Source organism: Cnephaeus nilssonii, assembly GCF_951640355.1.
Source record: "Cnephaeus nilssonii genome assembly, chromosome: 7".
Taxonomy (NCBI): Eukaryota; Metazoa; Chordata; class Mammalia; order Chiroptera; family Vespertilionidae; genus Cnephaeus; species Cnephaeus nilssonii.
The window spans coordinates 55,040,070-55,055,639 of record NC_137078.1 but is presented as its reverse complement, the minus strand read 5'-3'; the positions used below and the strand labels follow the sequence as shown (position 1 = coordinate 55,055,639).

The 15,570-nt window shown below is 38.3% G+C and overlaps 1 protein-coding gene across 1 annotated transcript; it reads right to left on the bottom strand.

Annotated features, from left to right (window-relative positions):
- Positions 1 to 1,237: 1,237 nt before the first annotated feature.
- On the bottom strand, positions 1,238 to 13,768 carry RPE65 (retinoid isomerohydrolase RPE65; the record flags this gene model as incomplete). The annotated part of the gene is made up of 11 exons (XM_079778262.1): positions 13,677 to 13,768; positions 13,431 to 13,572; positions 9,593 to 9,740; positions 8,030 to 8,111; positions 7,663 to 7,795; positions 7,415 to 7,554; positions 6,627 to 6,756; positions 3,379 to 3,493; positions 3,187 to 3,281; positions 2,971 to 3,082; positions 1,238 to 1,389 (listed from the first exon to the last, which is right to left on the bottom strand). Exons 1-11 carry the CDS (start codon positions 13,751 to 13,753, stop codon positions 1,238 to 1,240), a joined length of 1,326 nt encoding a protein of 441 aa, XP_079634388.1. The 5' UTR covers positions 13,754 to 13,768.
- Between the last annotated feature and the right edge of the window lie 1,802 nt (positions 13,769 to 15,570).

Sequence of the window (15,570 nt, the reverse complement as noted above, 5' to 3'; positions counted from 1 at the left end):
GAAAAGACAAACACCCATATCTTAACAGTAGTTGAACTTAGATGACATCTTTATGACTTTTACTTTATAATTTCCACTTTTCTGTAGTTTTAGATTTTCTTTGAAAAATAAATGAGTGTTTGTAATTCGAAACATGAGTTTGCATTTTATATAAATAAAGAAATCAAATGGATGCACCAAGTACTATGGTTAGTCTGTTTCTTCAAACTATTTTTATTTACTCAAACACAATGCTGATCATCTTAATACAATGATATGTAATACTTCTGAGCACAAAATAGATACCTTAATAAAGATATAGAATAAAATCTTTTGTTAATCTCCTTTTTTCAATATGCAGCACAGAAGATAATAATAATAAAAGCAACAATAACAAAAGTGCTTAAAATGTATTACTATCTGAATGCTAATCATTTAATATTTTCTCTCTCTTCAGTCAGGTGATTGCAAAGTGCTTAAGTATAATTAAGAAGAAGAGACGACAAACAGTATCCACAGTTTGATTTTAAGTAGAAATTGTAAGTATTTTATGCTTTGTTTTTCAAAAAATTATAATCAGTACTATATATGATTGTTTTATTGTTATATAAGCTTTTAATAGATAATCTCTAACATATTATTTGGTGGCATACCCTCAGTTGATTAAAGATAGGTTTCCTCATTGTAAAACCAGAAATAGTAGTAATTGCCTATGTTAAGTGGAAATGTTAAAGTTCATAAAGCTTGAAAATCTTTTAGCAATAACATATGCAATTACAATGATTACTCTTACATGATTGTCCCTGGTTTGCAAAAGAGTTTGGTTTGACATTTAATAATGAAGCCTTTTTTCACAATACTGCCTTGACTCAGCAGAGCTGCAATCAGGTGTAGAACACTTTGGCTTTTAAATATTAAAATATATTGGAGCAGATAGATGCCTAAAATATACTTTTATAATAGGAATAAAAAACAGGTTAATAAACCCACATTCATTTTATATTTGATTGCTAACTATATAAAGAGATTTTTAGTTATGGTCTGTCTCACATAGAAAGTCTTGTTTTCTAAATATAGACTTGATTTTAGAAGTAATTGCTTGCTCAACTCTGTTCTTTCTGGAAAACATTGCAAATAGTGTGTGTCTGCAAGTTAAAACCATATAATATAGCAGGCTGAAACTGAACAGAATTTGATTGCAGACCTGACTATATTTTTCTTCGTTTTGTCATCAGAAACATATCTTGCTAGAATGTGTTTAGGATTTTTTGAACAGTCCATGAAAGGTGACAGGGATGTTAATCTCCACTTCAGCCCTGGCAACTTCACTCAAGTCCTTGGCATTCAGAATCAGGAGATAAGCGGGCTTTTGTCCTGTTCCAGGGCTCACCACCACACTCAGAACTACACCTGTTAATCAGAAGTAAATAAAGTAATGTTGAATTTGTAAAAAATGCCCAGTGATACAGATTAAATGTAACTGAAATAATATAGGAGGTATTAAATTGACATATAAAAAGAAATTGAAAGCCTGGCCAGTGTGGGTCAGTGGTTGAGCATTAACTTATGAACTAGGAGGTCATGGTTCAATTCCCAGTCAGGGCACATGCCCTGGTTGCAGGCTCAATCCCTAGTAGGGGGTATGAAGGAGGCAGCCAATCAATGATTCTCTCTCATCACTGATGTTTCTATCCTTTTCTCCCTCTCCCTTCCTCTCTCTCTGAAATCAATAAAAACATATTTTTTAAAAAAGGAAAGAAAATGACAATATTTTGTTTTGACTCTTCCACCACCTCACTATGTGTCCACCTTGAAGGGGTCTTTTACTAGTAAAGTCTTCATATTTCCTAGATTATAAACTGTAGAAAGGGAGTGAAGCCCTAACTGGTTTGGTTCAGTGGATAGAGCGTCGGCCTGCGGACTCAAGGGTACCAGGTTCGATTCCAGTCAAGGGCATGTACCTTGGTTGCGGGCACCTGTCCAGTGGGGAGTGTGCAGGAGGCAGCTGATCGATGTTTCTCTCTCATCTCTTGTTGATGTTTCTAACTCTCTATCCCTCGCCCTTCCTCTCTGTAAAAAATCAATAAAAATATATTTTAAAAAAAGAAAGGGAGTGACCATATCTCTCTTGCCTACTGTCATATCCTGATAGCCTGCTACAATGATTAGAACATAGAAAGTGTTCATTAAATGTTTATTGAATTGATCTGTATTCTTATCTGTAATATAACATACACCATCTGTTCTACCTACTGCAAAAAAAGTGTTGTGACAAAGAAAATGTGTACTAAAGACTTTGACAACAGTAACGTATATTATTTCTATAATTTCCAAGACCTAGCTGGAAACTTATCTCCTTCAAACAAAAGGAGAGCAAACCTTTTGCAGTTTTGATAGGATGGACTGTATGTGTAAACTCATTTCACATGAAATGGCTCCACAGTTCTTTATTTTTTCATTTCTCTGTGGTTTTCCATAATTTAATCCCTGCTAATAGTTAACTAAGACTGATGCTTTGTAGTTGAGTTGCTGTCTTATAGGCTGTATATCTGGTCTCTTTCTAGCCCCAGCTTACTAAAAGAAATAAAACTAGAGCCACAAAGCCACAGTCTCATTCTCTTTGATCTTTTAGAATACTCAAATTTCCCTTCTCAGAACTTCTTCCCCCCCCCCCCCATAAATGTATGTAGATCAAGAAAGGCAAAAGCCTAGATAGAATCCATGCTGTTCTTTCCTCCTTCTCCTCTCCCTCATCTAGAGCAGCATTGGTGTCCATCAGGACACCAGATGGTGCTTTAGCATTTTTTCCACTAGTAATCAAGGCAAACTGACCACAAGATTACACTTATTTTCAAAGAAGTTTACATTCAGTAGTATTAAGGATCATTTCTGAACATTAGGGAAAAATTACTATGACTCCCCTCCTAGTGAACTAACTACATGAACTCCAGTAAGAAGAGAATGTTCAGACATATCCAATGCTTTCATTACCATCATCTTCCTCCAAGGCATCTGGGTGAGAAACAAAGATGGGTTCTGACGGATAGGAATCAGGCTCTTGCCATACCCAAGTTTCTTTAGTTTTGACATTCAACTTACAAAGCTGTTCATTAAGAAAGAAAAAAAAAATCAATCAGTCAGTATGCTTTACTTGACTAGCATGTGACTTAAAGTACTGCTCTAATACCAGTAAGATGGATTCATTACCCTGTCTGGAACAAAGTGGTTCAAGCCAAGTCCATATGTGTAAGTATAAGGTTTCCCACCATACTTCTGGTAATTGATTTGAGGAAACTCAAACGCTACAAAATAGAGCACATGCTTAAGAAAACCCAGTTAATCTCTTTGAATGGAACATTTGTTCCCTCTCATGTGAGGTTTTCTTCTACATTATCTCACCTTGGCGAGGCCCTGCAAAGAGAACCTCAGGTTCCAGCCAGATGGTCTCGTCACTGCACAGAATTGCAGTGGCAGTGGTGTTGGGGAGTGTGACTAAATTCTTGCCTGTGTCAGCCTAAGAAAGAGGATAACAGAAACCTCAGCAAGCAAGAAAGAAAAACCAAGGAGCCATAAATCAAGGAAGGAGTCTTCCTGAGTTTTGTATCCTGAGCTCTTAAGTTAACATGTAGGGAGGAACAGTGCAGAAACTCTGGAAGGGGAGCCCAGGAACATGACTGAGAAAGCTGTCTGGGCCTGTGTCAATGGGAAAGTCACATGACCTCTTAGGTCTTTGATCTTCTCAACTGTGAAATGAGACTGTTCTCAAAGAAAGGGCCTCTGAGGAAGAACCTCTGGAAAAAAATAAGCAAGTATTTCTCTGCAGAACAACAAAGACTTCACCTCTTAGGGATCCATTTACAGTGTTCATCTCGTTTATAGTTAGGGCATATTTTTATTTTGTTTGAAAAATATTGTGCATTTATGTTGTAAAGAAGAAGAAAATAGGAAAACTACTAGACTAGATGTTTTATAAGATTTCTTTTCACTCCCCAACCCCCAATGCATGTGATATGTATGAAAGGAATGGATACCACAAGCCCTTTCTAAGAATATATTCATTTAGTAATACCTGTATCAAATACTTGAGTACATGTATTGTGCTAGGTTTTATTCTAGGCATTCGGGATATTTCAGAGAATTAAGTCCCTGTCCTCATGAAGCTTACATTCCAGTTTGGGGACATAGACAATAAATATAATTAATAGACAAAGTGGATAGTATGTCATAAATATGGGGAGAAAAAAATAGAGCAGAGTAAGGGGGGGCTCAGAAGTGTGAAAGGCAGGTGAGTTGTAATTTTAAAAGGTAGTCAGGGTGGGCCTCATTGAATAGGTGACATTTGAGACAAAACTGGAGGGAGGTGAGGAAGTTAGCAGTGCTCTGACTGCTCTGTTGAGACTTGGGAGGAGGGGGGAATGCAAGAGTGGACTCGGAAACCAGTTTGTTTTGTAGTAGTCTGGTCAAAAGAAAACAATGGTTCAAGCTAGGCTAGTAACACTGGAGTCAGTGAGAAATGGAAGGTTGAGCCTAGAGGATTTTCTAATATATGGGAGATGGGGTGGAAGAGGCATGAAATTAATAGAGGAGTCAAGCATGCCTCTGACATATTTGGCCTGAACAATCAAAGGTTGTCACAAAAGGATGGGCTTCTGAAGGTGGGGTGAATTTTTTGGCGGGAAGGAGGAGAAATTTAGGTTTTATCTTATTAAGTTTGCTATGTCTGTTGGACATCCAAATGGAAACATGGAATTGGCAGTAGCATATATGAGTTGAAAGGAAAGTTGAGTTGAAAGGAAAGTTAAAAAAGTAATTTTGGGCTGCTTTAAAGCATGAGTCTTTACAAAGGGAGTGAATGTACAAATAAAAGGTAGAACAAAAGGCTGAGTTCTGGTGCCCTCCAACATTAAGAGGTCTACAAGAAGAGAAATGAGGGAATAGCTGGTGGGGGCAAGAGGAGGCAAGAGAAAGATTTTGTAAGAGGGTAAAATCATAGCATGATATACGAGTAATCCAATGAAGAGGGGAGAAGAGTGATGCTATAGGAAAGAGGGGGAGTGATGTCCTTGAGTGGGTGAGGGAGGATGGGAACAACTAGTTCTGGATAAGACGATGGATAACTTCAGTATGAATACAGATGCTGGTGGGTGGGTAGATGTGGTGGCAGAAGTCTACGTTCTTTTCTGATTTCTTTCACTCATTTCAGTGAAATAGGAAGCAGAGCCATCAGCTGAGTATGAGTGTGGAGGTGGGAGGAGGTGTTAGAAGTTTGAGGGGAGGAGGGTGTGAAATATTTAACTAGGAAAGTGGGAGAGTAAATGAAGTTGGGAAATTTAATGGTAAGATTTGTGGTCATGTATTTAAAAATGAACCGATAAACACGATTGTGAGTTTTCAACACTTAATTTCAGCCTCAGAGGCATAAGCATGGAGTGGGTGGGGTGTTTAATTTAACTAGGGTTGTGGTTCTGACAAATGAGTTTGATAAAATAAGAAAGAGACACAAGAAATAATGATCTATACAAGAGGATGCTTATAATTATTGACCATGGAATTTTAATTGAATGAGAATACTTGTCTTTCTCCGACTGCTTACTTCACTTAGCATAAGGATAAGTCCTCAAGGGAGTGAAGGATTATAAGAAGGTAGGAGATTGAAGGTTCCTGGTGAGAATTGCAGTAGAGCAAGTGATCTTGAAAGAGGTGGTAGTCAGAATGTGTCACGCATGAATTTAAAATTATGGATGAAACACGCAGAAGTCATAGGTAATGCCAATGTCAAAGCCATAAGAATGAGTGGCTGAGACAGAATGGAAGACAGGATCAGTGGAAGAGGTCAAGGAAGTGAAAGGAGGAATTGTTGGAGGAATCACTTCTGATGTGCATCTTGAAATCCCTGAGATCCAGGAGTAGATCTGTGAAGTGTGACATTAAATCAGAAGGAAGAGAGAGTGGTGGTTAGTAGATGATAGCAATAATGAGAAATATATATATATATATATATATATATATATATATATATATATATATACCACTTGGCTATATAATGAGCTAAAATGAAATTAAAAATGGGGAGATTTTAGCCTGGCCAATGTAGCTCAGTGGTTGAGCGTGGACCTATGAACCAGAAGGTCACAGTTTGATAGTTTGATTCCCGGTCAGGAGCAGGGCACATGCCCGGCTCATCCCTGGTAGGGGGCATGCAGGAGGCAGATGAACAATTATTCCCTCTCATTATTGATAGTTTCTATATCTCTCCCCTTATCTCTTCCTCTCTGAAATCAATAAAAACATATTTTTTAAAAAATTGGGAGACTTTAAGGGTAGATGGAAGAAACAATGGTCCGAAAGCAGCAAAGTGGAACGAAGAGGACCCCCTACCCCAGTCAGACCTCATGATGCAAGGGTTGTAGGAGAAACCACCTCCCCTGGAAATTGCTGCTGAGGAGAACAGCGTCCTTGGGAATCAGATCTTTGCAGATAGAAGGTGGAGGGAACATTTGAGAAGAGGATTGTGATGTATTATGAATTAAGAGGAAATGGTGGAGGATTTTCAGGATAGGGAAGGGGATGGGAGATGAGGAGCAAATAGGGAATGAATTTTGTGTAATATTCTGGTTATATCTGAAATCTACGGAGAGGATAGTTACCTTGTCAATATTCAAAGGAAGTACATATCTTCTAACTTCAGGCTGGGGAGCCTTGCTGGCATTTTTCTTCACCTCTTCCCAGTTCTCACGTAAATTGGCTAAGTATAAGTAATTATAAACAAATTCAAACCTGCAAAAATAAGAAGTCAAACATGAGCACACATAATTACAAATAATTTTAGGGAGACATTCAATCTATTTAAAAGCCTGCCTGTTCTTTATTTCCCAACCTGGATACTGCTAGTGACCCAGGTATATTAAAGCCATTTCTTTCTGCCCACACAAGATGGGGGGAAAAAGAAACTTGCCTCATGGATATATTTAAATAACAGCAACCTTTGACACTTTCTGTTCTGCTTCTCAATTACCATCTGTCTGTGACTTTAGGGACTACTCTCGTTAGTGATGTGGATAATCTGAAGAAAGCAAGCCTCTTTCTCCCAAACCCTGGATAGGTGGAGTTCAAGGTCCCCTAAGGAATCTTGTCAAGTTTAAGTGAAGTTGAGTTTAAGTTCACTTATCAGTTCACAGAACCTTGTCTTTTCAGGTCTGGTTCATGGACCTGATTCATTTTAAATCATTAACCATGGTTTTGATGTTCAGTTTGTGTTTCTGGTTACCTAAACTATCTACAGTTTTTTTCAATGATGTCTTAAAACTTAAGCATACTTCTCACTTTTTAAAATGTAATTTAGGTTAATGATTGAGAGGAGCATCTTTGAAAAAAAATGGCCCCTAATTTCCAGGAGCAACTAGAGATGTAACATTTATCCACTGTCCTTTCTTACCCTTTCCAGCAACAGAGATCCACAATCAGAAACTCATTGTCTTCATAGGTATTGATGTGGTGGAAAAGGTTAAAAGGGGAGGTCCTGTATTTGTTATTGAGATACTTTCTTCTTTTTTTGTCAGCGACGTGAAGCCAAACCTTGAAAATGAGAAAAATATTTTGATTCATTTAAAAAGGAAAAAGTGTGCATTATGAAGCACACCTTCTTCAGCATCATAAACCTGACCAAAAAAAAGTAAGACTTACACCCATGGTTTCATTGGACTCAAAACAATCCATGTAGTTGGCTCCCCAAAGACTCCATGAAGAGAGGAACTTGAACAGGTTAATTTTGACTGGTGTCTCCACAAAAACAATGTAGTTGGGAGTCAAGCCAAAACTGTTCAGAAACACAAATGGACTTGTGAGTGGGACAGGCATATTCTCAAACCACAAAGAAATGTGAATACATGAGTATGCTCAGTTACTGGAATAGACAGTGCCTATGTGAAATTAATTATGTTTAAATTTAGGTTTCTTCAAGATAATGTAATCAGGATTGGTATAAAAGATAGGCAAAGCAGATATTTAAAATTAAGTTTTCCTGAAGATTCAGAGCAGCCCTTCAAGTTACCTATGGACGTAAGATGGCTTGAATCGTTCACTGCAGGGGAATTGTACAACGACCTCTGACTTGCTTATTGGATCTTCCTTGTCTGAAATAAAGTGGTTTTAAAAGGCTTTGGAACAGCCAGCCTTTCTTTTGCTTTTTTAAAAATACAAAGCACGTAGAACATCTTATGCAAGTAAAGAAATACATTTTCAGATCTTGATTTTTTTCAGAGCTTATGTTCATTTTCTTAGTCATTGGCATTTCTTAGCGAAATTTCATGTGAAGCTGCAATCGCTCAGGAAAATCCAAATAGCAGCGGATTTGGGAAAGTGCACTTCCACAGTGTCGTGGCAGGCAGAGCACAGTGGAGTCACATCTTACACCTGGAGGTGGGTTCTAAGTCAGGGGACTAAGGCACAACTTTAGCATGGTCACAATACTGCCTTTCACAATACTGCCTACGAGTGCAGAATATCTCAGATTGTGTCAATAGCCTGGCACAGTAATTCTTATGTACATTAAAGTTCACTTACTACTAAGTCAGTAGTCTTCAAAACCTTACTGTATATCAAAATTCTGTAAAAGGCTTCTTAGAAAAGTTATTGGGGCCCCACTCCCAGAATTATTCAGTTGGTTTGAGTGGGACTCAAGATGCATATTTCTAACAGGTTCCCAGGTGGTGCTGCTGGTGGGACTACACTTTTAGAACTATCTAAGCAATACTGAACAAAAATCCATATATATTCAAATAATTCTGTCATCAAGATGGTTATCAAATTTCTGACAATGAATGATGAATGGAAAATTCTAAAGAGTAGTCTCTCTTCTCTTTTAATATTCTTTAGCTATTATATTAACACTAGTAGCCCTGCACATGAATCCGTGTGCCAGTAGCTCGCCAGTAGCTCGCTGCTGCCCTCCAGTAGCTCTCCGGCCACTGCCCCGCCCTCCTGTAGCTCCCTCTGCCCCCCACCCCCCCCCCCTCATAGCTTGCTGCCCTGCTCCCTCCTATAGCTCTCCACCTCCTGCTTGTAGCTTGCTGCCCCACCCTCCTGCTGATCTGTGATCCAGTCATTATGTGCTCGGTCCTTATGCTTCAAAACGTAACGACCATTTGCATATTACATCATTATTATATAGGATGAGTTAAAAGGTTTGTTTGTAGTCTGGTGAGTTAAGCATACACAAAATAGTACTTTCTCATATTTGGGTGTATGTTATTATGCAGATGCATATGTTTGAATAAAAATTTAATTTCATTTGGCACATGAATAAATGCCTAATAAATGTTTGCTACACTTGATTCCAAATCTTATATAACCAAGTCTGCATATACACTACATCTTTGACACATTGCAGAAATAGAACTTGGCCATTTGCTTTCTGTATTTTCAAGTTGTCATTTCCTGTTATTGTGCCCTTGGCCATTGGTAGGGGAGGGGTGAGGGCAGTTGTCCTGAAATCGGAGAGTAATTTAACTGCATATTGTGCTATTCTGACATTTTGACCTGGCATCCAGTATTTCCAGTAACTTTCATACAATACAGATACTTGTTTTAAGAAGAATCAAATTGGTAAACTGACCTGCTTGTAGTGGAGGGATCTTTACAATATTGTAGGCAATTGAAAAATTTTTCCCGAAGCAGTTACCAATGTTGTAAACAGTGCCATCGCTTTCAATGTGGGGGTGAGCTGTGGCTCCATTGACGGAGACATAGTTGCAAAGATCAACCTGTGGAGGGAGAGCAAATGTCATTCATGTTAGGAGAAAGATTATGCTACACCTTTGGTCCCTACTTCGGACCTCATCATTACTGCTTGCACCCTCACCCTAAGTGCACTTCCTCTTTCCTCCTCTCTCTCTGGATCCTACCCTCTCTGAAGTCTGCTTGAATTCCCATCTTCAGTGCAGAGCTCTCCTCTGATCCCCATGCTGACCCCACGAGCCTCTGAAATCTTGGAGTTCTCCCTGGCTGTGCTCTTTAATTGATGTATACCATACACGGCTCCAGTTAGTTATTTTCCTTTTGCACATGCAGGTTGTCCTCAAACAATGATAAATGTGAATCCTGGGATTTCTTTATAGCCCCCTTCATTGTATTAGATGAATTGTATGAAATTGCTGATATTTAATAATTTTAATTTTATAAAAATGGCAGTTTTGTATGGTACAACCTAAATCTCAGATCCAGGGCATTGCACAGAGTATGGAACTGGAATTGGAAGAAACCCAGGATTCATCTAGTATAGAAAGTCTTAACCTAAATAGATTTCAAGGGAACCACGAACCTCCTGGAATTAAATGCAAATATTTTTGGAGAGAGGATTTACACTTTAATTCAATTTGGAGTCTTATAAGAAATCCAGAGCCGCAAATCCAGCACAAAACTCTCAATTTACAGGAGAGACTGAGGTCTCAGAGAGGTCAAGTGACTTGTTCAAAGACACAGAGCCACATGTTGGCAAAATCAGCACTAGAATTTTTAACAGGGACCTGCTCAGTAAAGACTTATTGAATGAATAATTGGAGTGTATATTTATTTAACCAATTTTTTCTTCTATTTGATTAGGAGAATATCTTTTAAAACATAGGGAGTTTTTAGCATCTTTACTGCAATAATAGCTGAGACATTCATTCATTCGTTCATTCATTCATTCATTCAATCACCGTTCATTAAATACTCTTTGAGCTTCTATTATATACCAGGCACTGTGCCAGGATCTAGAAAAACAAAGATGGTCCATGCTTTCAAGGACTTCAGTCTAGACTTTTGCTGTCCAATATTGTAGCCACATGTAATAATTTAAATATAAATTAATTATAATTAGATAAAACTTCAAATTCAGTTCCTCAGTCACATTAGCCACATTTAAATGCACAATGCACTTGGACAATGCAGGCACAGAATTTGCCTTCACTGTAGAAACTTCTATTTGACAGCACTGTGTTGGAATAATAAGCTGGCATACAGACAGTGCTGCAAGTGTAAAATGGTATCTGTAGAGAAAGGCCATCTGGCCCAGCCAAACCAGGAGGTTAGGCAGGGCTTCCAAATAATGTTTGAAAGATGAATAAAAGTGATTCAGGTGGACAAGCATGACAGTGTGTTCCAGGGAGAAAGAACCCCAATGTGCAGGCCCAGAGTTGTGAAACAGCATGTGCTATTTGGGGACTACTAATCGTTCAACATGCATTCATGAAGGGCATGCATGGAGGAGGGGAAATCAGCATGGGCCAGCCACAAAGGCCCTTGTTTGGATTTTATCTTGGAAACTATGGGTGCCCTAGATGGAGTAACACATTCATACTTGCATTTTAGAAAAAAAATTGCTTCTACTGAAGTAAGGAAGTTGTATTTAAGAAATAAGGCAGGAAGAAAAGGCACTGATTAGGAGGCTATTTCAGTAATAGTAAACAAAACTTCAACTTCTAAAGCTTAAATTTTTACATGAAGTCAGGATACAACACTATTCACAATGGAACCTGACCTCTAATAAAGTCTATTCTGGAGCCATATCCTGAACTTTATATTTCCAGTTAAATGACCATGACAGTTGGAATACATACAGATTCACTATCAGAGTCCCCTCCAGTTCTTATCTAAGTGATCTACACTCAGGTGGTTATAAACATACATCAAAAACAAGAAAGAGCCATTGAGAGTATGTTAAGCTTTAGTAAATAGTCTGTTGGGAGTTATTAAACAGCTTGTGACATTGATATCCAGAGTTGGAACTATTTTTCCTTTCTATTCTTACTACACTAAATTTCTGGTCTTGAATTCCACCTAACTGGTCTCCTAGCTCCCTTATCTCTCTTGCCCTCCCATATAGCTTATACATGGCAGATTAAATATCCCAAAACACAGGTCTGCTTATATCACTTCTCTGTGCAAAAAATTTCAATAGCTTCATAACTTACTACATATTTTTGTCCATTATTCAAACTTTTAGTTTTACCCTACCCTTGACATTGCTTGCTCTTCACTAGTTCTTAACTGAAAGTGATATTGCCCCCTAGGGGGAGAATTGGAAATGTTGAGGAACATTTGGGTTTTCACATTGATTCAGGACATGACTGGTATTCAGTGGATGGGACCAGGAATGCCAAACCTTTGCAATGTGTGGGGACAGTCCCCACAATGATGAATTATCTCCCACCCAATGCCACTAGCTCCTCCATTGAGAAATACTGCCAATCTAATCAAATAAATTATTCTTTCATTTCCATGAACATATCCTCTCTTTTCCTACCTCTATGCCTTTGATTATGTTACTCCCTTTACCTGAAATGTTCTTTTTCCAAATTCACTGAAGTTTCTTCCCTTTAACTTCTAACTCAAATGCAAGCATTTTTAATCTTCCTTGATCTGCACCACCTTATATCCTCCAACTACTGCCAGAAGTAATCTCTTTCTTCTCCCTGCTTTAATGGAAGGTTTTCCTTCTCCTAAAGGACTCAGCACATTATGTGTCCTATTAGAGTTAAGTAGCATATTTGTTTGATTTCTCCAACAGATGTTAAACTTTCTAAAGATAAGAACAATGCCTTCAAATAGTTACATCTTAATAAATATTGGTTGAAAATGTGGATCTATTTTATTGAATGCTGCATTGAGATTGTCTAAGTTGTCAGCAAAATTTGTCTCTACTATTGCTGATATTTTTCTCTATGCTATTTCATTTAAAATATAGCTTATTTTTAATAAGAAGTATCTATAAGAGGCAAATAGGTTGCAACATACTTGTCTATAATCACAAATAGCAGGGTTTTCAATATTAATAGCTATAATTTTTTTGAACACCCAATATGTGCCAGGTCCATGCTAGCCTATAAAAGCCAGTAAGGGCAGGGACCATGCTGTTTCACACATGGATGTATCTGCACCCAGCATATGTTTTGGTACATGTCAGGGACTGAAAAAATAGTGTCCCACGAATGAATGAATGAATGAATGAATGAATGTTAGGTATTTTATACAGTTTTATTTCAACCCATATAAAAAGTTTTTCAAATGTCATAGATGAAGAAATAAATGTTTGCCCTATGTCACATAGCTAGTAGTTGATGACAAAGCAAGAATTTGAAAATTGTTTGGCTTTCTTTAAAAAATATTTTTTAGTGATTTCAGAGAGGAAGAGAGAGGAAGAGAGAGATAGAAACATCAATGATGAAAGAGAACCATTGGTTGGCTGCCTCCTGCACAACCCCTACTGGGGATCGAGCCCGAAGCCTGGGCATATGCTCTAACTAGGAACTGAACCATGACCTCCTGGTTCATAGGTCAACACTCAACCACTGAGCCACACCAGCCAGGCAAGCACTCATGTTCTTTCTACCAAATCTCACAGTTTATTTAATTTTAACTCTAAGCTGCAATTCTAAATTCTTGAGCAGTGTCACCTGAGCACTGTATCCTACCTGCTTAATTGTCTCCAAGGTCTCAGGATTAATCTTTGTGATGAAGTTGGTCTCTGTGCAGGCATAGTAATCTTCCCCCACTGGGTAGATATTAACAAGGGCATTGTCAGTAATCTCTACTCCTCGAAAGTAAGAAAAAAACCTGCAGAAGCAAATGGGTTTTTTTGGTCTAGTAACTTTTAAACCATGAGAGAAAAGGGGCTAGTGTGAAATGCCTTTAATAACATGCAGTTAGGTTTCAGTAACCTGGAAAATATGTTCTTGCAGGGATCTGGGAAAGCACAGGTGCCAAATTCTGTTATGACGATCCTTTTCTCAGTCATTGCCCGAACGTAAGCATCAGTGCGGATGAACCTGAAGGACATTAAAACATGGGGAAGGGTTATAGACAGGGGCAATCAGTGTGGTCCAGGTGGATCTTAGAATGGTCATTCTGTCCTTACGGAGTCAGAATAATAAATCCACAACATAAGGAATGGAGAGTATTGTCAGGTCAACTTCTCCTAGGGACCAAAGGAGAAAGAGACAATGTGCCATGAGCTTACATGTATGTCTTACAAATCTCACAGTGACAGATGCAGAACTCACGGCTCAGAGAAGTTAAGTGATTGGCATTGGTGGCAGAGCTGGGTTACAATTCAAGTTGGCCAGATCTGGAAAACATGCATTTTCCTTATCACACCATGCAGCCCCCATGGTAGCTGACATAAGACCTATGATGTCCTGTAGCCTATAACCCATCAACCTACACTTAGTGGGAAATACAGGGCATGGTATGCTGAATTATATTCCTTTCTAACTATTTCTTGTCCCTCTTATGTTTTTCTTTGATTTTAAAGTTTATTTTGCTACTTTTAAAATTTGGGATCCCTTCAATCCAGTCTCTTGCACAGGCAGACCTTCTGAACCATATCCCAGACTAGATGGCATACAGTGCCTAGGATTTCTCTTGTGGAGAGCCAATTAAAATCTAATTTTACCCTTTCTCCAATCCATTTAGTAAGTGTTTAAAATTTCATAGATGAAGAAACAAAGTCATTAAAAAGAAAAAAAGACCAAGGTCTTTAGAAGGCACATGAAAGCTTTGTCTGACCTCCAAAGCATGCTTTTTCATAGATAAATTTTGCTTGACCTGATCAGTTTCTCTTTTATTATAGTCCAAGTCATCCTGACTACTTAAAACCTCCATTTACTCTCCCTTTTGATGTCTCTTTAGAACGCCTGATGTCTGTGATTACCAACAAAGCCACTAACAGGTGAGAATATTAAAGCATAAGACAAATTATTTATTGTGGTGTTAATGGGTGCTTCCTGGAGTGATAGCTTAGGCCATGGGTGGGGAACGTCTGGTCCATGGGCTATATAAGGCCTACGAAATCATTTGGTCTGGCCCTGCCAAGGCATTAGGGATGAGTTAATTAAATGTTTGACCAAATATAGCAGGTTAATTTTTTTAAATATAGTTTTTTAAATTGATTTCAGAGAGGAAAGGAGAGGGAGAGAGAGATAGAAACATCAATGAGAGAGAATTATTGATCAGCTGCCTCTGCAGGCTAATTTTTAAATTGATACTTTTGTATAACCTGCAAATGATGTTATAAATATATAAATGGCCCTTGGCAGAAAAAAGGCTCCCCACCCCTGGCTTAGGCCGTCAAGCCTTTTAGCAACAATCTCCTATTTTTAGAAAACTTCTCTTTTTTGTATCATCACCAGATATTTGGTCCTTACCTCCTTTGTGAAACCCCTCTCTCCTTCCCTGTGGCCTTTTTGATGATAAAAAAAGGGGGGGGGGAAGGAGTAAAGAGAGCCGATGTTCTAATCATAATAACTATAATAATATTATTCCTGAATACTCCTATGTGCTAGGCACGGTGTTCTTATTTACTCCTTGTAATGAACCCTGAAGTAGATTCTATGCTGTCCCATTTTAGAGATGACAAAACCAAGAGTTAGATATTAACATCTTGCCAATGGTTGTAAAGGGTAGATACAGGATTTGAAGCCAGACATGTTGAACCCCAAAGGCCTAGTTCTTAGTTTCTCCTTTATCCCATAGCACAGCTCCCAGGTGTTCATGCAGATGCATTGGCCCAAGTGGCTGAGAGAAAGTGAGTATATAAGTCCCCTTTTGGGTTTA